Here is a 20,994-nt window from a genome sequence, read left to right as displayed (position 1 = left end):
TGCCAAATGCCAAATTTCCAATACAAAAATACTATCAGTAATTAGATAGCCTAGATCCACTGTGCTGTCGTTTTTTTTTCTTTTTTTTTCAAATTATTCAGCTGTAGTGTCACAGCTTACACTGTCACTCCTTAGCTTTTTGCTAGTTGTATCTATTTATGAAAATTGGTCCATATGATTTGCAGTCATGAGCTGAGGCTGTAATATTCGTCACTATACCTCAGAGTCATTGTACAGCCATACTGTGTATCTTTATCATCTCATTCTTCTCAGAGGGCTGGACGCTGCTGATTATAGGTGTGGTTTGAGTCTAGACAACAGCCTCCTCACATTCTGAATCCAGAAAACTCAGAACATCCTGGATGGGCTTTTGAAAATCTTCATTCATGTACTGTGGTTGTGAGCTGATGTAGTGCAGCTCCTTTCCTGCTGTTTCCACTGTGCTGTTCAGGGTGTTCATTTCCTGAAGGTCAAGTTGTTTGTTCCTTTCTATTAACTCTGGGGAAACACATTTATGCAAGCAGTGAGTAATTGAAAACTCAGTTTTACTGGAATAAAACCACTAAAGATTCGGGCATATTTTAATGGATAGGTTGTCGGCTATTTTAAGTCCGTTCCATGTCTGATCCTTGTTAATGTTTTTATACTTCATTTATCCTTTTACATGTGGCTGAAATGGACATTTTCCACAATGTGTGGCAGTAAGGTAAGTAAGTAAGTAAGTAAAGTTTATTTTTATAGCGCTTTTTACAACAGGTGTTGTCACAAAGCAGCTTTACAAGGAAATGAGCATTACAGAAAGAAATCCGGGTCCGAGCCCCCATGAGCGTCGCCAGTGGCGACAGTGGCAATGAAAAACTCCCTAAGATAAACAGGAAGAAACCTTGAGAGGAACCAGGACTCAGAAGAGGAACCCATCCTCCTCTGGTCGACACCGGATAGTAAACATTGTTAGTATAAAGTATTATAGTACAAAAACAGGGTAAAAGGTGAAGGAAACAATTAATTTGAATAGTTCAGTTCATGCGGCAGCAGCAGCATCAGGATGGGCAGCTGTTCAACTCGGCAAAGGAAAGAGAGGAAAAACACAGAGTCAGTTCTACAATGGGTGATTGATTAATTTGAATTAGTTTGAATGATTGATTGGTTCAAGTGAATAATTTTGAATAGTTCATGCAGCAACAGCAGTAGTATCAGTGGGGTCAGGTTGTGAGGGTGAGGCAGCAGCATCAGACGCACAGGATGGGCAGCTGTTCAACTCGACGAAGAAAAGAAAGGAAAACACACAGAGAGGACGTAAGGGCGTATTTTCAGTAGTTCTTCCTGTTTCCCTGGGGTATAAATATGACATGACACAGAGGCCTATTTCTCTTTAGTTTATCTTGCCACCATGTACAGTGAGGAGGATGGTAAAAGAAGTAAAAAGTTCTCCAAGCTCACTGTTAGAGAACTGCATCAAAGAGTAGCATCTTGGGGTCACAAAGTCACCATAACAACCATCAGGCACTATCTACATGCCAACAAGCTGTTTGGGAGGCGTGCACGGAAAAAGCCTTTTCTCACTTACAAGCCTAAACGTAAACATCTGGAGTTCGCTAAGCGGTACTGGGACTTCAACTGGGACCGTGTGCTTTGGTCAGATGAGACCAAGATAGAGCTTTTTGGCAACAAACACTCTAAGTGGGTCTGGCGTAACACAAAAGATGAGTATGCGGAAAAGCACCTCATGCCCACTGTGAAGTATGGGGGAGGATCGGTGATGCTGTGGGCCTGTTTCTCTTCCAAAGGCCCCGGGAGCCTTGTTAGGGTGCATGGCATCATGAACTCTTTGAAATACCAGGACATTTTAAATCAAAATCTGGTGGCCTCTGCCCGAAAGCTGAAGATGGGTCATCACTGGGTCTTTCAGCAAGATAATGACCCTAAACATGTGGCCAAATCTACACCAAAATGGTTCACCAGACACAAAATCAAGCTCCTCCCATGGCCATCTCAGCCCCCAGACCTCAACCCAATTGAAAACCTGTGGGGTGAGCTGAAGAGGAGAGTGCATAGGAGAGGACCCAGGACTCTGGACGATTTAGAGAGATTGTGCAAAGAGGAATGGTTGAAGATCCCTTTCTCTGTATTCTCCCATCTTGTGAAATGTTATAGGAGAAGATTAAGTGCTGTCTTGTTGGCAAAAGGGGGTTGTACAAAATATTAACATCAGGGGTGCCAATAATTGTGGCACAGATGATTTCATGTAAAAGAATTATTTCTTAATGTGGGATTTTTTTCCCACTGAATAAATGCACTTGAATTAAAGGTTGGATTTTTCTCTTATTTTGCATTGTTGTCCTATATTATTATTTTTAAAAAAGAATTTATTAGAAGCCTAAGAACACATCTTAACGAGGGGTGCCAATAATTGTTGAGGGCGCTGTATTGTATTTCATGAGCTGTTGGCTGTGAAGGATTTGCTTTATTTAGGAGCTCTGTTATCAGGAAAGCTTCCCTCAGAAATTGTTATAACAGCCACATTTACTCCAAACTAATTCTGATATTCTCAGACTCACCTGCACGCGCTGCCAGGTCTGCTGCTTTCAGTGCAGTAGATGTTTTCACCTGTTGAAGCATTGTAGGAATGAGAAAATAGAATATTTATTTATGTCTGGAAAGTTTCAACACTAATTTTTGTCTGATCTGCAGAGCTGTAAATATACAACAGTAACATTTACAGAATGAGTGCAGAGACTAAATACTCACCTGGAATTCTTGATCTCTGGTTGCTGTTAGTAACACAAAAGACAATAGACTTGATTCAAATATCAGTGTCATACAGTCAGTTTTCACAAATGTAATATGTATAATAACAAAACTGGAAGTAATAATAATGAGGTGCTCACGTGTCTGTGGGTGATGAGGATTTTGTACCTAAAGAGGAAGATGAAAGCATGAATGTTTATATGCAGTGAAGGATCTATATGATCGTGTGTAATGTACCATTTTGAAAAGAAGGAATGTTTGTACACAATAAGTAATTTAAAAACATGGAGTTTGTCATTTTTTTGTTTGCTGTTCAAAAACACAAAATATTTCAAAAGGTTAGGACAATTTTTTTTTAACCCCTAAGATGGCCAGGGCCCAATGGCAGGGCCAAAGTTTTACTACACACTTCTATAACCTAAGAGTAGCTCAGCCTGTTTGCATTGAAGTCCATGTAGTTACTGAATAATAAGCCTTATGGCTTAAAATAAAGGAGAAAATAACAAAACATTTAAACTGGGAACCAATTTTTCAGTATTTTATGCACTTAAGCTCAGGCAGTCCCCTCAGAAGCTGATCATTTGTATAAATTATAATAAATAAGTTGACAATTGTAGGTTTTTAGTCATGTTACAACATGTGAGTCTACAAATCACACTCATTTATTAATATAGTCACTTATTCGTTTTAGAATCTGTTGACAAAATGACATCCACACCGGGGTCCGCAGTGTAAGCAGGATTTTTTTTGTAATTATACACAAAAAATGAATTAGCAAATTTAGAAAATGCATTGATCACCTATTTTAGAAATACTACAGATTTGCAATGATAATTTGAATAATTAGTCTCTGTTTTTCCTGAAGTAGAATAAGGATGCCTGTAAAGTTTGTTGTAATGCTTATTCCTGAATGTTTAGACTTTTGACGGTGTTGGTACCAAGTGAACAAGAACAAGATGCACAAAACATTGTGATTGGTCGTTTTGCATGTCAGTCAAACAGCCCTTTTCCTATGACAGTCTGCAGTTCTTATAACCTAACCAATCTGGCTTACAAGCCTATATTTCAGCCCAGTCTTAGACAGCTTCAAGAGGAATTGGTTTCATCTTGCATGTTTCCACACTGATGAAGTGCTTTGTTCTTTGTGTTTACCTGAAAATCTGATTTCTGTTCGCTCCTCCTGTCTGTCCACTGCAGTTTTAACACCTGCTGTATTTCTGCCCCTGTCCTCGTCTAGTTGGTTTATTAGTCAACGAGTTTGTGTAATTCCTAGTATGATAAGGATGCAACGGTACACGGCATGTTATCAAACGATTCAGTACGCCCCCTACAGTTTAGTGTGTAAAGGTGGTAGTACTATAAGCCTGTTTTCCAATCATTTTCAAAATGCTGAGGCTACACACACGCTGTACATTCAGATCCACGTAACATCTCTGGAGCCTATCAGAATTTACCTGGAGCCAATCAGGCCTCTGTATGCAAATATAAGCTGAAGAAGAGAGGAGGAACAAAAACAAATAGTCTTTCATCTTCAGCATTACAGTGGTGAGCGCTAGTGAGACAGACAGTGCAGCAGTGCTCGGTGACTCTGGCAGCCAGTGTTTTAGGTAAACAGCTAATGCGACGTTACCTCAGCTAATGTTTGCAGCCCAGCCTTTTACAGTCAGCCTTCACAGTCTGTGAAGAGGAAATAAACTGATACCAAGCGTGATGAGTGATGCTGAACGCTTTATTTCAGCTAATTTATATGGGCAGAGTTTAAAAATGAACTTGACCCTGCCGTTTATCGGCTTTCCCTGCCCGTACTCTGTAGAGGATCTCTGCTATGTGCTACTACACTGTGCAGTGGCCTTTACATTGTCCCCTCCTGCAGACATTTCAGCAGCACAGTAACTGCCAAACTTTATGAAACATTCGTGGAGAGAAACTTAAAATTAAAACGAAATGACACAGATACCCTATTTAGTGACACGGACACCTTAAATAGAGAAGGCAAAGCACCTACAGGTTTCTGTGCTCTCTCTCTCTCTCTCTCTCTCTCTCACATACTGAGACCATGGCCTAAAAACTGTGCATACTGAACCATGGACCAACTGTACTGTTGCATCCCTAGTATATGATGATTCAGTATATAACTGACACTACTGTAAGGTTCTCAGACTTTCATTTTAAGTAAAGGTCCAAACTGTCTAGACTGAAGCTGGCCATGTGACTTCCAATGAAGTTATCTGTAACTAGATGCCTTGAGTTAGATACTGAATAACAATAGCCATGATTAGTAGACGTTTTACATATAAATATAATAGAAAACCTGTGTTGAATGATTCGACTCCAGAGGTTTTATCCACTCTGAGACTTTATGCAGTGCGTCCTGATTGCTCGGGCACTGCAGTAGTCCTCTGTCATTGTGGTACAGACAGTCCACAGTGAGAGTGTGCTCTCTGTTCACTCCTCTGCTGCTGTCTGGAACCGTGTAATCTGGATCATCAGTGTTATGGAGCCCCACTAGAAGAGCAGGCTTGTCTATAGCAAAATAGAGACACATTCAAATGTAATAATGTAAATTTCATCAACCCATACTTGAATTGTTTACATAGATCAGACTCTTTGCCCTTTTCATTCCAAATGTTCAGTGTGCTGTAATTTTTTTTTCACAGATATTGTAGCTCTGTAGACCAAATCGGCATGCTGGCAGACATGAGTGTTGGCTGTACTTCAGGGTGGATAATGTGTGTGTAGCCCCGACTCTGAGACCGTTTAGAGTGATAAAGTTGAACTTTGTTACTCTAAACGGTCTCAGAGTCGGAGCTAGCCGCTCTGAGGGGAATCTTTTTACTTTTAACAGTCTCAGAGCGGCTAGCCCCGACTCTGAGACAGTTTAGAGTAACAAAGCTCCTCCCATCCCGTCTACAGCCAGAAAACAGGGTCGGAGAACGAGACAAACTGAGGATACCCAACAACATACTGTTTCTCATTTTACAGCTTTCAGAAGCTGATAGAGCTGCTAAAAGTGATCTGAAACCCAGTGAGTGCATTGTTAGCGTGACGCTAACGTACCAGCTGTATTAAAATTATCTAGTTTTCTGACTGTAAAGAAGTTCAGCTCATTCCAAGAGTTCAGGAATGTTTTCATGCAGCTGTACGAACAGTAAACACCAAAAAGAGTTCAGTGATTGGTTTGTGTCTCATGTTGGTGATAAGAAATATGTTAGTTTTTCAAAACCTACACATTTCCTGTGCATTTGATGGACATTATTTTTAAATAAATTGTTGAGGGACAGTTCATGTTTTTAGTACGTATTAGAGAACATTTGATAATAAAAAATAGTTCCTGTTAAAGTGTTCAGTCTCAGGACTGAGGTGGATAATTAATGCTTCAGTCTGACCTTACATCTGTGTACCTGGTAAACCCTGAAGTATTTGCTGTGCTATTAGAGTATCAACTTCAGCTGGAGAGACAGTGTGACAGTAAACCAGAATGAAGTCACAATCCTCCACGTCAGACACTTCAATCAGGCCGGGTATTTCATTTTTCACTTTGCTCATAAATTCCTCATCTGCTCGTTGTTCATCAGTCAGTTCTGGAAACAGAAATTACTCACAGTTACTGTGAATGTGTAGTACACAGCTAAGTAAACAAACAATAAGCAATTCTTTGTGTACTTCTTGTTACTTTTTAAGAAAGAATACCAAGCGTGAATTATTTCAGTGCAGTCAGTACTGATTGAAGCAGGTAGTGATTCACTGGTTTTCTCAGATTGTGGAAATTTCTCTCTTTTGGTGCTGCTGGATTTGAGTGCAGCAGTTCACACTAATGAGAGAGATATTTCAATAAACAAGCTTGAAAACACAGGGCTAGCGCAAAACCTTTAGTGCACACAGAAAATTGAATGAGTACAGGAGACCCTAATATTGCGATGGATCTCCTTTAATAACGTTAACTGGTTAATTGAATTACAGTAGCGGTAACATACAGAGTGCATTTCAATCAAGTGTAGACAAAATAAAAGGCACAGAAAAATACAATTTTCTGAAACATAGCGAAAATAAGTTCTTAAAAAATAAAAACTAAGTGGAAAACAAAAAAAATGATCATATCTTTCATAGTTTTCTTGGATTTTCCTCAACTGTGCACCCAGTTTCTTGTGTTTCCTGTGATAAAACTGTGTAAAATAATTGCGGTCAGGTTAAATGAATGCGATCGGGCGATTCTGTAGTAGTTTTGATGGGGATATATACAGATCATTAAAAATTAACCAGAAAAAAAATAAACTAGGATCTCAGATTTAACAAGCCCCTGACTTTGGAGGTGTTTTTATCCTGAAACTGCAAACAGAAACAGCTGATATAAAATAACACAGCTGCTCCAGAACTAGTGCTTGTTCACTCAGACTCACCTGCACGTGCTGCTGGCTCTTTTGCTGATGGTGCACAACTTTCTTTTACTGACTGAAAGATTGTGAGAATGAGAAAATGGAATAGTTAGTTTGAAGTTTTTAATTTGTTTTATTTATTTCAAGTGTGAAAATCAAAGCCTGAATCACTGTTTTTAGGCCAGTGCTGTAAATTTTCTGTTACGTGTACCGAATGAGTGCAGTGACCAAATACTCACCTTGGGGTTGGGAGCTGTGGCGTGTGATTTGGATGAGGCTGGCAAACAGCAGCAAAGCCATGAGAGAACTGTTTAAAGAGGAAGGATACAGTAGATTTAAATTCAGTGCTACAGAATAAAGTTATCTGAACTTAACCTTTATAGTCATAATAAAATGTGAGGTATGACTTACACCTCTGAAATATAGACTTGGTTTTCACCTAAAAAGGGAGATCAAATCATCAGTCATTATACACCATGAAGGATCTATACAGGTATGTATAATCTTTTACTTTAACTTGTAAAAGCCCTATTCGGGCAGGATTAGTTTGGTGAGGAGGGTGATGCCTCAGGACATCTGTGATGTTTATGAGTGATTTGCACAGGATAAGAAATCTTGGTCTAAATAACACAAATGAAGCAGCTACTCGATTTATTGCTGTCTTCCCTCCATAAAAGACTAGAAAAGATGTTAAAGCATTTAATTTAGCTGTTATTTAGTTTATCCTAATCACTTACCATTCTGTCTTGAATGCAGTGCGCTGTTAGCACCGCCATTAGCTGGGTATTCACAGCAAACAGTCAACTTCACTGCATAAAATCAAACTTTTTTCTGTAATTTTTACATGTTCTGAGTTGTACAAGTGAGACGGAACAGTAACGTTACGTATCAGCCTGATTCTAGCCACAGAAAACGGTGATCTGCAGTGGCTTCCTATTCTCCAGCTTCTGAATTTTCCTGTTCCATCTTAAATGACGCAGCAGGTACATTCTAATATAGGCTGTTTTTATGGCTCATTTTACCGAAGCTAAAAGGCGCTGGAATCCCATCCAAATAATAATAAACAAATGCTAATCTAACATTAGTTATCTTACAAATCTGAAGTGTATTTATCTAAAAATTTGGATTTAGCATTTTGAAAATGTGGATAGATGTTTAAAGGTTGAAAGCAGTAATAAAAACCTGTGTTGAATAGTAATGTTGAATAGTAATACTAAACTGTGTTGAATGATTCAATACCAGAGGTTTTATCCAGTCTGTAACTTTATGCAGGGCTTCCTGATTGCTCGGGCACTGCAGTATTCCCTTATCCTCATGGTACAGACAGTCCACAGTGAGAGTGTGCTCTCTGTTTACTCCTCTGCTGCTGTCTGGTACCGTGTACTCTGGATCATCAGTGTAATGGAGCCCCACTAGAAGAGCAGGCTTGTCTGTAGCAGAATAGAGACACATTCAAATGTAATAATGTAAATTAATTCCATCAATCCATAACCAAATTGTTTACATTTTACCAACAGTCACCATAATGTTAATTAATGCTTCAGTCTGACCGTACAGTTATGTACCTGGTAAACCCTGAAGTATCTGCTGTGCTGCTACAGTGGTGCTACTGCTATCAGCTGGAGAAACAGTGTGACAGTAAACCAGAATGAAGTCACAATCCTCCACGTTAGACACTTCAACCAGGCCGGGTACTTTTGGTTTCACTTTGCTCATAAATTCCTCATCTGCCCGTTGTTCGTCAGTCAGTTCTGGAAACAGAAATTACTCACAGCACCAAAAAGTCACTGATTCATTTCACAAACGCTTTTGATAAATGCTTTGAGTGGCATTAGTATTACTTGGGGACGTGCTGTAATTTGTGTCTTTACTCCAGTGTGAATCTGCAATGTCCATAGTAATATCAATAATAAATCCGGAGTAATTTATCTCTTATAATTCGCCAAACTCTGAGCTCCTCAGTAATAACAGTCCTGCTCAAATCCACGTCTCAGTGATGTAATAACAAAACTGGCTAATAGAAAACAGACGAGGCCAGCTTCTCATTCGAATTTTCCTGTTCCACCTTAAATGGTGCAAAGCTGGTAAAACTAATCCAGCTCAAATAGGGCGTTAGATTAGGGCTGGAACTAAACTTGGCAAAGTGGTAGATCACCAGGACCATGACTGATTGACGTGCAAGTCTCTGGAACTGTACTGGAGGGTTGGATCACCGTTCTTACAAAAAGATAGTCCCTCAGTTGGCATCTCAGTGATGGTGATGAGAACACAGGCAAACAAGGAACTAGTGGACCCAAAACATGCCTGCAACATACCTGAGCCCTGACCCCCCACTCTAGGGGTCATGCATTCAGGCCTGTACAGTTCTCTTGGCCATAACTTTTGTTGCTTTCATGACACCCATGATGAGTCTCATAATGATTTTTCTGCTTTCTTTCATTGACAAAACCTGCATACAGGCAGAGTGTCTGCATGTCATTAGTCGCATGTCAACTAATGCTTGTTTACTCAGACTCACCTACAGGTGCTGCTGGCTCACTTGATTTTTGGGGTTTTACCTAAAAAGGGAGATCAAAACATCAGTGTTTGTATGACGTGCAGGATCTCTCTAAGTATGTGTTATATAACTCTTTGAATGATAAAGAATTGCTAATCCAATGAATTATCCAACAAATCTGAAATGTATATAAATAAAAATTTTAACTTGGCATTTTGAAAACGTGGGTGGACGTTTTTAATTATTTAAATAAAAAACAATAGAAAATGATTAAATACCAGTTTTATCCACTTCCGAACATTATCTACTGCTTCCTGATTCCTCCGGCATCTCAGGAATCCTCTGTCCTCGTGGAACACACAGTCCACAGTGAGAGTTTTCTCTCTGTTTACACTGCAGCTGCTGTCCGGTACAATGTACTCCGGGTCAAATGTGTGATGGAGAACCACTAGAGCGACAGGCTTGGTGTCTGCAGCAAAGAAAAACATGCATGCATACAAAATATTATCAAACATGATTCATATTATTTTCACATTCCGTCCAAATCATTCTAACTTTAAAGGCGGGGGAACATTAATGCCTCAGTCTGATCGCAAAGTTGGTACCTGATAAATCCTGAATTTTTTTCAGCGCTACTTCAATATCAGTTCCAGCTCGAGAAACAACAGGACAGAAACCAATAATGACATCACACTCCTCCACATTAGACACCTCCTTCAGGCCAGATTTTCGTTCAGCCAGCTTTTTCAAAAATCCCTCATCTGAATGCAGAGTGTTTCCAGACACACAGCGCAGATAATTCAGTTGTGCTAGAAACAGAAATTACTCACAGTTACCATCCAGAAAGACACGGATCAGTTTCTGCCCACCACACAGCATGACTGTGATCTTGTAGTACACTCTTAAAAAAGATGGTTCTTCAGGGGTTCTTTAGTAAAGAAAATGGTTCTGTGTATAACCATGAACACTCAAAGATCTCTTTGAGTGATTAATGGTTTCTTTGTATCTTGAAAGGGTTCTTTAGATTGATGGAGAATGTGCTGTAGACTGTTCTCAATAGAACCTGGTGCAATATAGCACCGAAAAGGGCTCTTCTTTTCCATGTCAAGCTTGTTACAACAGAAGAACCCTTGGTGCTAACCTTTCAAAAAGGTTCTATGTAGAAGATGATTAAGATTCTAAAATTATTAAGTGTAAACACACTGAACCAGTTACTGACACAATCTGATTTCTGCAGTCGTTAAGTCCATGTAAATGCACTCTTTGACACAGCTACACTTAATGGACATGTTCAACTTCGGAAGACATAAAAGCCTGAATGACCAGGAACGTCCTTCTTTACAGAAATATTGCTACTGGGCCCTCAGTCCACTGAAATAAAGTCACACACCTTAACCCTGACATTAATTATTTAAGGTTTTCCATGGTGAGGTGGGTAATGCCAGTTTACCTCTGGAATGTGTTTGGCTGATTTGCACAGGATAAGAAATCTCCATATAAATTACACAGTTTGGAGCAGCTACTCAATTCAGAAACGAGTAGAAAACATGTTAAAACATTTACTTTTAAACATTTACTGTCTTGAATGCAGTCTTTCATTGGCATCACCATTAGCTGGGAATTCACAGCCAACATTCAACTTCACTGCAGGGCAGTTACGTTACATATCGGCCTGATTTCAGCCACAGAGGCTGAAGTTGGCTTCCAGTTCGCCAGCTTGTTGTTAGAACTTTCCCATTTCACCTTAAATAGTGCAGCAGTCACATTCTGATGTCTCAGCCACCCCATTTAATGTGTAATGGGAAAATTCAAACATAAGCTGGCTGAGTCTCCTGTGACCTGTGTTACTGGATAGTTGCTCTACTGTCTCTTTAAATCGACTCCAGCTAGCTTAGAATACAGCAGCTCATGAGCTCACCAGGAAAAGAAAATGTAAGTTGTTTACTTTATTTTGGTTTCCTGTTAGAGTTATGTCTTACAGTTATGTCAGAGTTACAGCTCATCCAGCCCACTTTGCTTACTGAAAACCCCTGAAGGAACTTGCAGCTTATTTGATGGGAGCTGAGTCTCTCTTACTTTGTATTCTTTAATTTACAGCATTTATGTCTTGTTATTTTGAGGATGTATTCGGTTTATTTACAATTTGATATAAATCAAATTTAATATTTTTTCTTTCAAATGTTTTGCTACTCTTTGCAAAGCACTTTTGTAACAAAAACAAATAGTGGAAAGGAAAACTAATAATCTTTAGTTTTTTGGTTGTTATTAATCTGATTATATGCAGTGCACAGTCAACACCGGCGACACATCGTGTTCCTCTGACCGTTTAAAGTCTCGACTAGTGTGTTGACTGACAAAGAAACATCAAACATACACTTACATTTCATCTTTAGAGTAGACGTCCTTTCCAATCCAGTGGCTCCTGCTGATGTTCTCTTTTTTCTCTCTTTTCTCAATATTATCTGATGAAGTGAGGTCAACTTATTTAAAACAGCATTTACACAAAACATGCAGACATTATTAATGTAAGTGTATATCTATGAAAAAATGAAAAACAGTTAAAGGAGGTGCAACAAAAACTATTGATACAACTGCTGTGTTATACTGTCATGAACAGGCTGATCAGGAATATCTGATATTATTCATTAGATCACCATGCTCTTTAAAAAGCTCCACACAAATCACACAGAGCTCATGATCAGCAGGCTGAATGTTCGCTCTGAAGTGACCCAAAACCTCCAGAAAATTCAAAGAAGCTTAACAACTTTTACGTGAGGCTAATGACGCTTAAAGTGTTCAGTATTCGTGCCTTTGGTTATATTCTATGTTAAGTTGTACTTAATCATTATTATTATTATGATTAATTGTATTATGATTATTACAAGTGAAATTGGTCATCTTGCTACCTGACCATAGCCAGTCAGAGCAGTACAGCATCCCTGGCTCACCTCTTTTAGCTCGAAGCTGCCGGCCACTGGCCTTTGTCCCCTCAGGCTGCACTACAGCATCTGCTCACTCCTCTGTCCTTTGCTGAAATACAGAAGCAGGCAGTGAGCTGTAACAGAGGGGGAAACATTACGGATCTGAACGCTGTTTCTGGTTCAGCGCAGGCGACACAACTGTCAGTAGCTGTGTTGTTAACATCCTCCTAGAATGTATGGGTTAGTTTTCTTTCTCATTGCCAGCTGTCATTTCAACATATCATAAAAACCTCAGGAGTTCAGGACACTCCCAGACTGAACCCACTAATCTCTCCTCCAATTTAGACCTGCATTCCCATTCATCGGATCTCTCAGCACAAAAATGCTTGTGATGTGAGCTACTTCACACTCCAGAGCTACAAAAATGCAGCTTATAGCAAGAGCACTGTCACAGAACACACCCAGGACTTCACTGTGTACATTCAGTCAAAGAATAACTATTATATGTCATCAAATAATGATCATTTTACAATTAATTTCAGTTAGCTTATACATAGACCTATTTGTCAGTCTCAATATATATTTTTCTAAAAAGTTTGTCAGTTGTTCTACACTGAGTCATTTACTTACACACACAGAGTAGTGATAAACAAATAGCTGAATAAATAGTTGAATAACCAGGATGAATAAGTACATTTCTCAGAGACTGTGTGCTGCTACTCACCTCAGCAGTTTGTGGCAAATGCGTCTAGTGTGAATATTTCCACTTTTAATTTCAGGTTGCGCTGCAGTGACTCTTTACTGCCCTCTTCACCGTTCACTGTGTAGAACTAAACCACCAGCTGCTACTTCTCAGCAGAGATCAATAATATAAGCTTAATGTATTAAGTGTATGGTAGTGTATGATTAGCAGATTATCAGATCATTTCAGAGAGACTGGAGAGGGACGTAAGTGAAAAACAGCTTTAGCGTGTAGAAGAGATTCCGTGAGTTTTCATTTTTGCTGGGTTTCTGTGTCGGGTTAAATACAGAAGCTGTTAAACTGGTTTGCTAAGATGACGATCGTTCTGAAGGAGAGAGATGACAGTAAGTCTGTACAAACCTGAGCCCTTAGTTCTAAAACAGTTCCATTCTAAATGTGTTCTACAGACACTCTGTATTTTTGGTAGTTTTGTAGCCCAGTTGGACTGAAGTTTGTACGTCTGGTTGGAAACTTGCCTTCATCTACACACATTTTACCAATGAATTCACTTTTTATAAATATCCCCAAATCTGTGCAGATCGAGTTTTATCAGAGGTCCCTGCTTCCTGTTTGTGTTTTTAGCTTTGTGAAAGTAGCTGTTTGTAACAGGGTTGACGTATTAGAATATTCATTATTTTACCACTTTTATGAAAACAGTGATAAAGAATGAGGTATGCATTGTTAATTTGTGCACATTAAAATCTCTATTGTGGTGTTTTCTCATCTTGCCTTATGGTTTACTGTCTGGTCCTGTTTTGTCTCTTTTGCCTGCCTGTTTTTCTTATGTTTGTAATTTTTAAACATGCTGTGTTGCTTCATGAATAGTTTACTTGTATTCCCTATTATATGTGCAGTTCTTCTAAACCTGACACAGTATAAAATAACAGGGTTAGGTGTCTGTATTGGGAATGCAGTGAACATGTACGCCGTTCAGAGGCTAACTGTATTTTTTCATTGCATTTTATTTATCTTTGTGAAGGTTGGAAGTGCATAATTAACCTGTTTTCGAAGTCATTGTGTGCATTGTGTCACCTTTGGGTGGGTAGTGGTGACATTGTTGTCATGGTATGATGCATAGCAATTTCATAAATGTTGCCTCTGGTAAAAGTGAAACTGCACATGTCTAAGGCTAGACTGCTATTCCCACCAATGCCACAGCCATCTGTGACTGGGGAACCAGGACTGTCCTCGTTCTCCCAGCCGTCACTCAGCATGATTCTAGCCAGCGTGGTCATCTGTTAGCTGACGTAACAGAATTAGAATTTATCATTCTTCTCCAAATGTGTTGAGCTCCAATAATGTTTTAGCAGCAGTTTGAGAAGAGGTGGAGCAAAGTATGTGCTGTTTAGCCTTCGCCATCCCAGTTTGGTAGCACTGTATGACAGGGGGAGACCTAACTTAAACAAATAATAAACTAGCACACATTAAAATAACATAAAATAACACACATTCACTGAATGCAGCCTGTCACTCACTTAGCGAGATCAGAGTAACTTGAAGTTCATTGTGGGTCATAGAGCTCCTGCGGAGTTGAGAGTGATATTTCTAAACTGGGGATGTTTTTCATTGGTAATGAATGTATTTAGTAATTGGGGAGAGTCTGGTTAGGATCAGCTGATTGTGGCTGGTACGATGAGTGACCAGGTACCTGCACTGTATGTAGGTTATGAAGTCTGTTGGCTTTAGAAAAATGACTTTCCTTTTTTTGATTATCCTGAAGCTAAAACTAATGACCAGCCTGTATTTAAAATGACTCCAATTAGACGGAAGTTTGTCTTGCTTACAGATGATGACTTAGCTGTTCTGTGAAAGGAAGGGAATGAAGTCAACCCAGTTAAGCAAACGCCCCAGGCTGAAAAAGTGTTTGTAAGTGGGGCAAAAAGCAGAAATGTTGAAACTAAGTTGAAATGAATAAGCATCTGCAATTTTTAATGAATTAATCTATCAAAAATATAAAGACAGAGCTGTGGCATTTGCATCAGCAGCTTTGTTGTGTTAACAACTGGATTGGGTATCTGAATGGACCTCTAGATGAAAAAACAGTTTACACACCACAGCAGTGTCATTGTAGCTGTATTACAGTGCAAGTAAAATGCAATACATGCATTAAGTAGTTCAAATAAATACTGAGACACAGAGGACCAAATGTTACAGAATGACACAGATACAGTATATAAAACAGGGTATATGACTGTTCTGTAAGCAGCTGCAAATATGCAGTGTGGGATGTGACTGATCAATGTGCAAGGGTATGTACGTATGTTTCGTATTTAAATTAAATGCAAAGGGTATTTACAACAATGTAGCCTACTGTAGTGTGTGCCCGTAATACGTGAAATATGCAAAGTAGGACATGTCAAGTACAAAATACACAGGTATGAGGGAAAAGTCTTGTTCAGACCTGGCGAGTGAGTGCTAGTAAATGTGAGAAGATGCTTTTGAATGAATGGTATGCAGATGTTTTTTTTTTTACTGTCTGAAGCTTTTTCTAGCGGCTAATAGCTGGTGGCCTGGGTGGGAAGGATCTGCAGTGATCTTTCTAGCTTGCTTCCATATTCTGGACTTTTGGATGTCTTGGATGGACAGCAGACTACACCCAGTAATCCCTTCAGGAGGGTGGTAGTTTACCTTTAACCTGAGCAGGTGCAGCACCCAACCAGGGAGTGATGGTAGCTGTGTAGAACTGGATCAGTGCTGTAAATCAAATTTCTTCTGCTGTTGCAGGAAGAACAGCCTTTTCTGAGACTTGTTGATGATGCAGGTGATGTTTTCATTGCACTTTGAGGAACTTAAGTGACTCAACAGTTTCAACAAGTGAGGAATTTAAAACAAATGGAAGACGAGTCAGTGATCATCTCCTGCATTTTTGGGTGTTCGGATTGAAGTTTTACACTGTGAAACTTTAATGCAACTTTGTTTGCTGTGCTTATTATGTATTATGAATAAGACCTAATGTTTATTTAACTGAGCTTTAAGTCAAAATCCTATCTGCAGCAGCTGCAGACTGGCGTTATCTTTGCAGGGCGAGTAGCACCAGAGACCTCCCCCCATTTCTTGTATGATTTTCTCACAACCTACAAGGTTGGATATGATTGGCTGAGCCGGGTGTTACACTTCTCCCTAATGCTAAACAGCAGAAGATTGTCTCCTCTTATGTTAGAGAGTTTCTGGCTGTTCAGCCAAGGCAGCAGTGGATTCCCCAGTTTGTGCCCTGCTATAACAGTATACTGTGAATTTGGAGATATAATGACATAATTGAATAATAATGAATGAAAGAGAAAAGCTACTGATTTGAAGGATTAATGGACTTTTATTTGGGAGGCTAAATAACAGTTATGGGCTAAAGCTCCCCTAAAACCAGCCTAGTGACACCCCTGATCTGAAAGACCAGGAAGACCCTCAGATAGAACTGCTTGTATGCTGGACAGAAAGACAGAGCAAAACCACCCATGTGGCAGCAAAGGACCTTGAGGAAGGTTTAGCTGATACAGGAGTGGTTGTCACAAACATGATCTGCATGGAAGTCAAGGAAGAATCCGAAGAAAATGTCACCTGTCACCTCATCACAAAAGTATGCAAAACATCTAGAGGCATTTTAGAAACACAGTCAGGCAGGAAACTGAAGCTGAAAACAGGTCGACTTTGATCCAAAACATACCTCAAAACGCACCATGAACAAGCTTAAGCTTTTAGAATGGCCCTTACAGCCCCCTGACTTGAACATCATTTCCACAGATCTTAAAAAATTTCTAAAACAAGAATAGAAAGACTTTTCTATTTTTTATGTAAATCAGATTTTAAAAAGTAACACTGCATTAACATTTGCAGAAAAAATTTGCTGCAGAGGTTCTTTTACTTCACTTTTATTTTTTACAACTGTCGGTGTAGTCTTAGTTAATCTCATTTTAATTTCAGGTGCATTATGTTTATAATTAAGGCACATTTTCACTGGGCCTGTGCATCTGGTCTCTTATGTTTACTGATTACCAGACAGACTAAGTAGAAAAAACTGCATAAGCAGATGATTCAAGAAACTTTATTTCACACTCAGTGTAACTGACAATACAACCCAGTTCATCCCTAAATTTCTAATTTATTACATGCCAACAAAATGCAGTTGCAGTATGTTCTGGAACCAAAATGCAGGAACCATTACCAGTAACACTACTGCTGTAAACTATACGTGTAGCACAAAGCTAATTCCTGCTCTGTTTTTGCTAGCATTTAAATCCACACAGGTTAGGGTTAGCAGGGTTACTGTTATATTATTTCTCTCTCTCTTTCTTTCCTCTCCGTCTCTTCTTACTGATTTACATTGCTTTCTGGGGTAAATCAGCTAGCGCTAAGTAACCAGATGGAGTACTAAAGTTCAATAAAAGACATTAAATTGAAAACACTTATTAGCTTGCATTAACAAAGTCCTTGACAAGGAAAGTGGAGAGTGTTGAGAAAGTTGGAAAGTGTGAGTTTTTTATATTTTAATGTTTGTACAATAACAATGTATTTCAAACTTGTGATAAAAAAGCACACTTATGACACTTTGTGTCAGTAAACCATGTGGTTTGACGGTTATTTTAGCAGCTAATGTAGCTACTTACTTCTTAGCCATATTGGGGTGCGCAGTGCAGGTAACGCAAAACACCCCTTGTTCTTCAACTGGGAATCTGTCTTAGTTCCCTCTTAGAATTGAACATGTTGCCGGGACATGTTGGAGGTTTAACAATATTCTGATTGATTAGCTTCGCTGCTGTTATTAACATATTCACTGTTTGTAACCACTACGCTCGTGCCTTGGTAATCTACTCTGCTAGGGAACCAGCACATTTAAGGTATTATGGTATAATGACTATTATTAAAGAGCTGACTCCTCTCAGAACACATTGGTCCTGTTCTGTAAAGTCATTTGTTTGCCCTCTGTTTTTACTTGTCTCATCAGACGAGTATATTCATCATCTGTTTGTCCAACACAAACTTTCACTTGTCCTGGACAACTGGTCATGTGATTGGTATCATGGGAGGATACTTTATTACTTATCATAGTCCATCAGAGTCATTCTACACCCAAAATTCTGTGTGTTCACTATCAGATGTAGGCCTCTCATCCTCCCCAGAGCGCTGGATGCTGCTGTTAGGTGTGTTTTGGGGAGGTTCTACACATGAGGCATTAAAACAGCCCCCCTTCTGTCTGTATTCCTTGGTATTTGTTAGCATTCTTTCTAGAATACGTCCCACAGTGTCTGAAAGGGAATCTGACGTGTAGATTTCATCCATGCTCAGTAGTTGCATGCTCTCATCCTCATCCATGCTCAGTAGTTGCGTGCTCTTCTTGTCCATGCTCTGTAGTTGCGTGCTCTTACTCCCATTCATGCTCAGTAGTTGCGTGCTCTTACTCCCATTCATGCTCAGTAGTTGCGTGCTCTTACTCCCATTCATGCTCAGTAGTTGCGTGCTCTTACTCCCATTCATGCTCAGTAGTTGCGTGCTCTTACTCCCATTCATGCTCAGTAGTTGCGTGCTCTTACTCCCATTCATGCTCTGTAGTTGCGTGCTCTTCTTGTCCATGCTCAGTAGTTGCGTGCTCTTACTCCCATTCATGCTCAGTAGTTGCGTGCTCTTCTCGTCCATGCTCTGTAGTTGCGTGCTCTTCTCGTCCATGCTCTGTAGTTGCGTGCTCTTCTCGTCCATGCTCTGTAGTTGCGTGCTCTTCTCGTCCATGCTCTGTAGTTGCGTGCTGTTGTTCTCATTTATGCTCTGGAGCTGCATATTTATTCGGAGGAGCTTATTCTCCCTTTCTGTTGTCACCAGTTTCTCCTCTCTGGCTCTGCTGTCCAGCTCCTTATCTATTTCACTCAGAAGACCACTCAGACATTTGAGTTGTGTTTCTTCCAGGTTTCTGTGGTTTTCATTGATAATTGGTGCCAATATATCCTTTATCCTCCTCAGAAGTGCGTTCTTTTCTTCTAGAGATTTGTTCTTGCTCTGAAGTTCAAGTTCAAGTTGTTTGTTCCTTTCTGTTAATTCTATGGGAAACACATTTATCAGGCAGTGAGGCTGAGTGACAACCAGAAAACTGCAGTTTGTTTGGAAAAGAAAAAACAGGACTAGTTGAGGGACAAATTGTTACCTAAAGCAGGTGGCCATCCTTATTTGAACTTCATTTGCCTTATTGGATTTTACAGAATAGAATAGGTTTATATATCACTAAAACTTAATTTACTGTTATAAATGTCAGGACCTTTTTTATCTCTGTAGGATTTGTTTCTGTCGCTCTGCTAACAGTAAAACTTCATTCAGGAATTATTATAACAGAACCACTAATTCGTATTTCCTCAGACTCACCTGCACACATTGATGCATCTTCTGCTTTCCCTTTGATTTTTTCTTTAATCTGATCAAATAAAGAATTCTAGAAAACAGAATACTGACTTAAATTAGCTGAAATCTAAAAACGTCTGAAAGGTTTTAACACTTTGTTTTCAGCAGTAAAGTTTACAGTGTAACGAGTGCAGTGATAAAAGACTCACCTGGAGGTATAGAGCTTTGTTCTTTGCTGTTATTTTTTAGTGAGGAAAAGCACATTAGACTTGATCGGAATGTCAGTGCATAGCAGTGAATTCTTAATTTTTAACAAGAAACTTTACCATTAATATCTAATTTAGTAATATGAATAGTAATGTAAAACTACTGGTAACAACTTTGAAGTACTTACGTGTCGGTGACTGATGTTTTACCTGAAAAGACAGATAAAAATTTAGCGTATATGAGTTTTATAATCCAGCGTATGGTGTGACTGTGACATACATCAATACCTGTGGCCTTAAAAGACAAAGGAATGGTAAAAAATATATATATAGAAGGTAACAATCCCACCTAACTATAAGTGGTAAATATATTTTTACTTTAATTTTAATTAATTTTAATCTCTTTTTTAACATAAGCAAGGTTTAATACATTTATTTTCTTTCTAAAAGCCATTGTACCCTTTAAAGCCTGTGGTCATCAGCCCCCCTCCTGAAGAGTAAAACCCTTAATATGCCCATATTCTATTATGCCTAATATGAATAATAACGCATACTAATTCCTCATTTGCCCAGTTAGTGTTATATTTCAGAAAGTTTTATTTTTAATAATTGATAAGCTTATGAACAACACACAGTTTTAAGAAGGATTTAAACTGGGGACCAGCGTTAATAAATAAAGAAGATTCCTCTACTTTCCTACTTTACTTTCCTCTAGACCCACTCCTGCTAGTCCCCATCTGGCCACCAGTGGTCCTCCTCCCCAGAATACTGACTTACTCCCATAGTTACTCTTAAGCACACATCTGCTGTTCATTGCCTTTTTATTCCTTGCACCGTACTGCGGAGTAGCAGAGTAAGATCATGATCACCTGTTTTACTGTGGATAGGACGATGAACCTTTTGAACCTTGAATCTTCTTATTAGCCTTCTTTCTTTTAAAACAACTTATGATTCAGCTTCAGTTTGAAAAGTAACCAAAAAAAGCTCTCAAGCTAGATAAACCTAGTCTTATTGTTTCTCTGGGTAAGACGGAAGGGAAGCGCATCATCATGGAAAGCAAGCATTGCGAAGCTCCAGAATGTTTGAAGGAATTGTGTCTACAAATGGTCTGAGGTTATGAAACATCCGACACCCATCCAGTGACATCAAGCAGCCCTCCGTTTTATCTCGGTGGTTCTGTCTGTGTACTGAC

General features: G+C 39.2%; 2 protein-coding genes across 4 annotated transcripts in view; both read right to left on the bottom strand.

Annotated features, from left to right (window-relative positions):
• Positions 1-112: 112 nt before the first annotated feature.
• On the bottom strand, positions 113-13,423 carry LOC118814914. 2 transcript variants are annotated; one of them, XM_036580798.1, is made up of 17 exons: positions 13,264-13,423; positions 12,567-12,673; positions 11,999-12,080; positions 10,224-10,427; positions 9,897-10,087; positions 9,640-9,679; positions 8,687-8,872; positions 8,361-8,551; positions 7,533-7,560; positions 7,361-7,428; positions 7,146-7,197; positions 6,150-6,329; positions 5,060-5,271; positions 2,889-2,916; positions 2,749-2,771; positions 2,559-2,607; positions 113-498 (listed from the first exon to the last, which is right to left on the bottom strand). In XM_036580798.1, the coding sequence occupies exons 3-17, from the start codon at positions 12,003-12,005 to the stop codon at positions 311-313; spliced, it is 1,647 nt and encodes a 548-aa protein (XP_036436691.1). In that variant the 5' UTR covers positions 12,006-12,080; positions 12,567-12,673; positions 13,264-13,423; the 3' UTR covers positions 113-310. The 2 variants fall into 2 exon arrangements, with proteins under 2 accessions (XP_036436691.1, XP_036436690.1); XM_036580797.1 differs by having other exon boundaries at positions 12,567-12,648.
• Positions 13,424-17,301: 3,878 nt separating this feature from the next.
• LOC118814905 overlaps positions 17,302-20,994 on the bottom strand; it is a 30,612-nt gene continuing 26,919 nt past the window's right edge. For both annotated transcript variants that reach the window (XM_036580780.1, XM_036580781.1), the window contains exons 20-23: positions 19,991-20,012; positions 19,806-19,831; positions 19,621-19,687; positions 17,302-19,301 (exon numbers count right to left, since the gene is read on the bottom strand). In XM_036580780.1, the coding sequence (XP_036436673.1) occupies positions 18,337-19,301; positions 19,621-19,687; positions 19,806-19,831; positions 19,991-20,012 (1,080 nt within the window). In that variant the 3' untranslated portion in view covers positions 17,302-18,336. The remainder of the gene's footprint in view (positions 19,302-19,620; positions 19,688-19,805; positions 19,832-19,990; positions 20,013-20,994) is intronic.

The sequence above is a fragment of the Colossoma macropomum genome, unplaced genomic scaffold (assembly GCF_904425465.1).
Source record: "Colossoma macropomum unplaced genomic scaffold, Colossoma_macropomum, whole genome shotgun sequence".
Classification (NCBI taxonomy): domain Eukaryota; kingdom Metazoa; phylum Chordata; class Actinopteri; order Characiformes; family Serrasalmidae; genus Colossoma; species Colossoma macropomum.
This window is presented reverse-complemented; position numbering and strand designations above follow the sequence as displayed.

Coding starts and splice junctions, on each gene's coding strand:
- LOC118814914 (XM_036580798.1), bottom strand. Junction 9,680..9,896: donor TTCGGAAGTGGATAAAACTG/GTATTTAATCAT, acceptor CTCCCTTTTTAG/GTAAAACCCCAAAAATCAAG. Junction 7,429..7,532: donor CAAGTCTATATTTCAGAGGT/GTAAGTCATACC, acceptor CTCTTTAAACAG/TTCTCTCATGGCTTTGCTGC.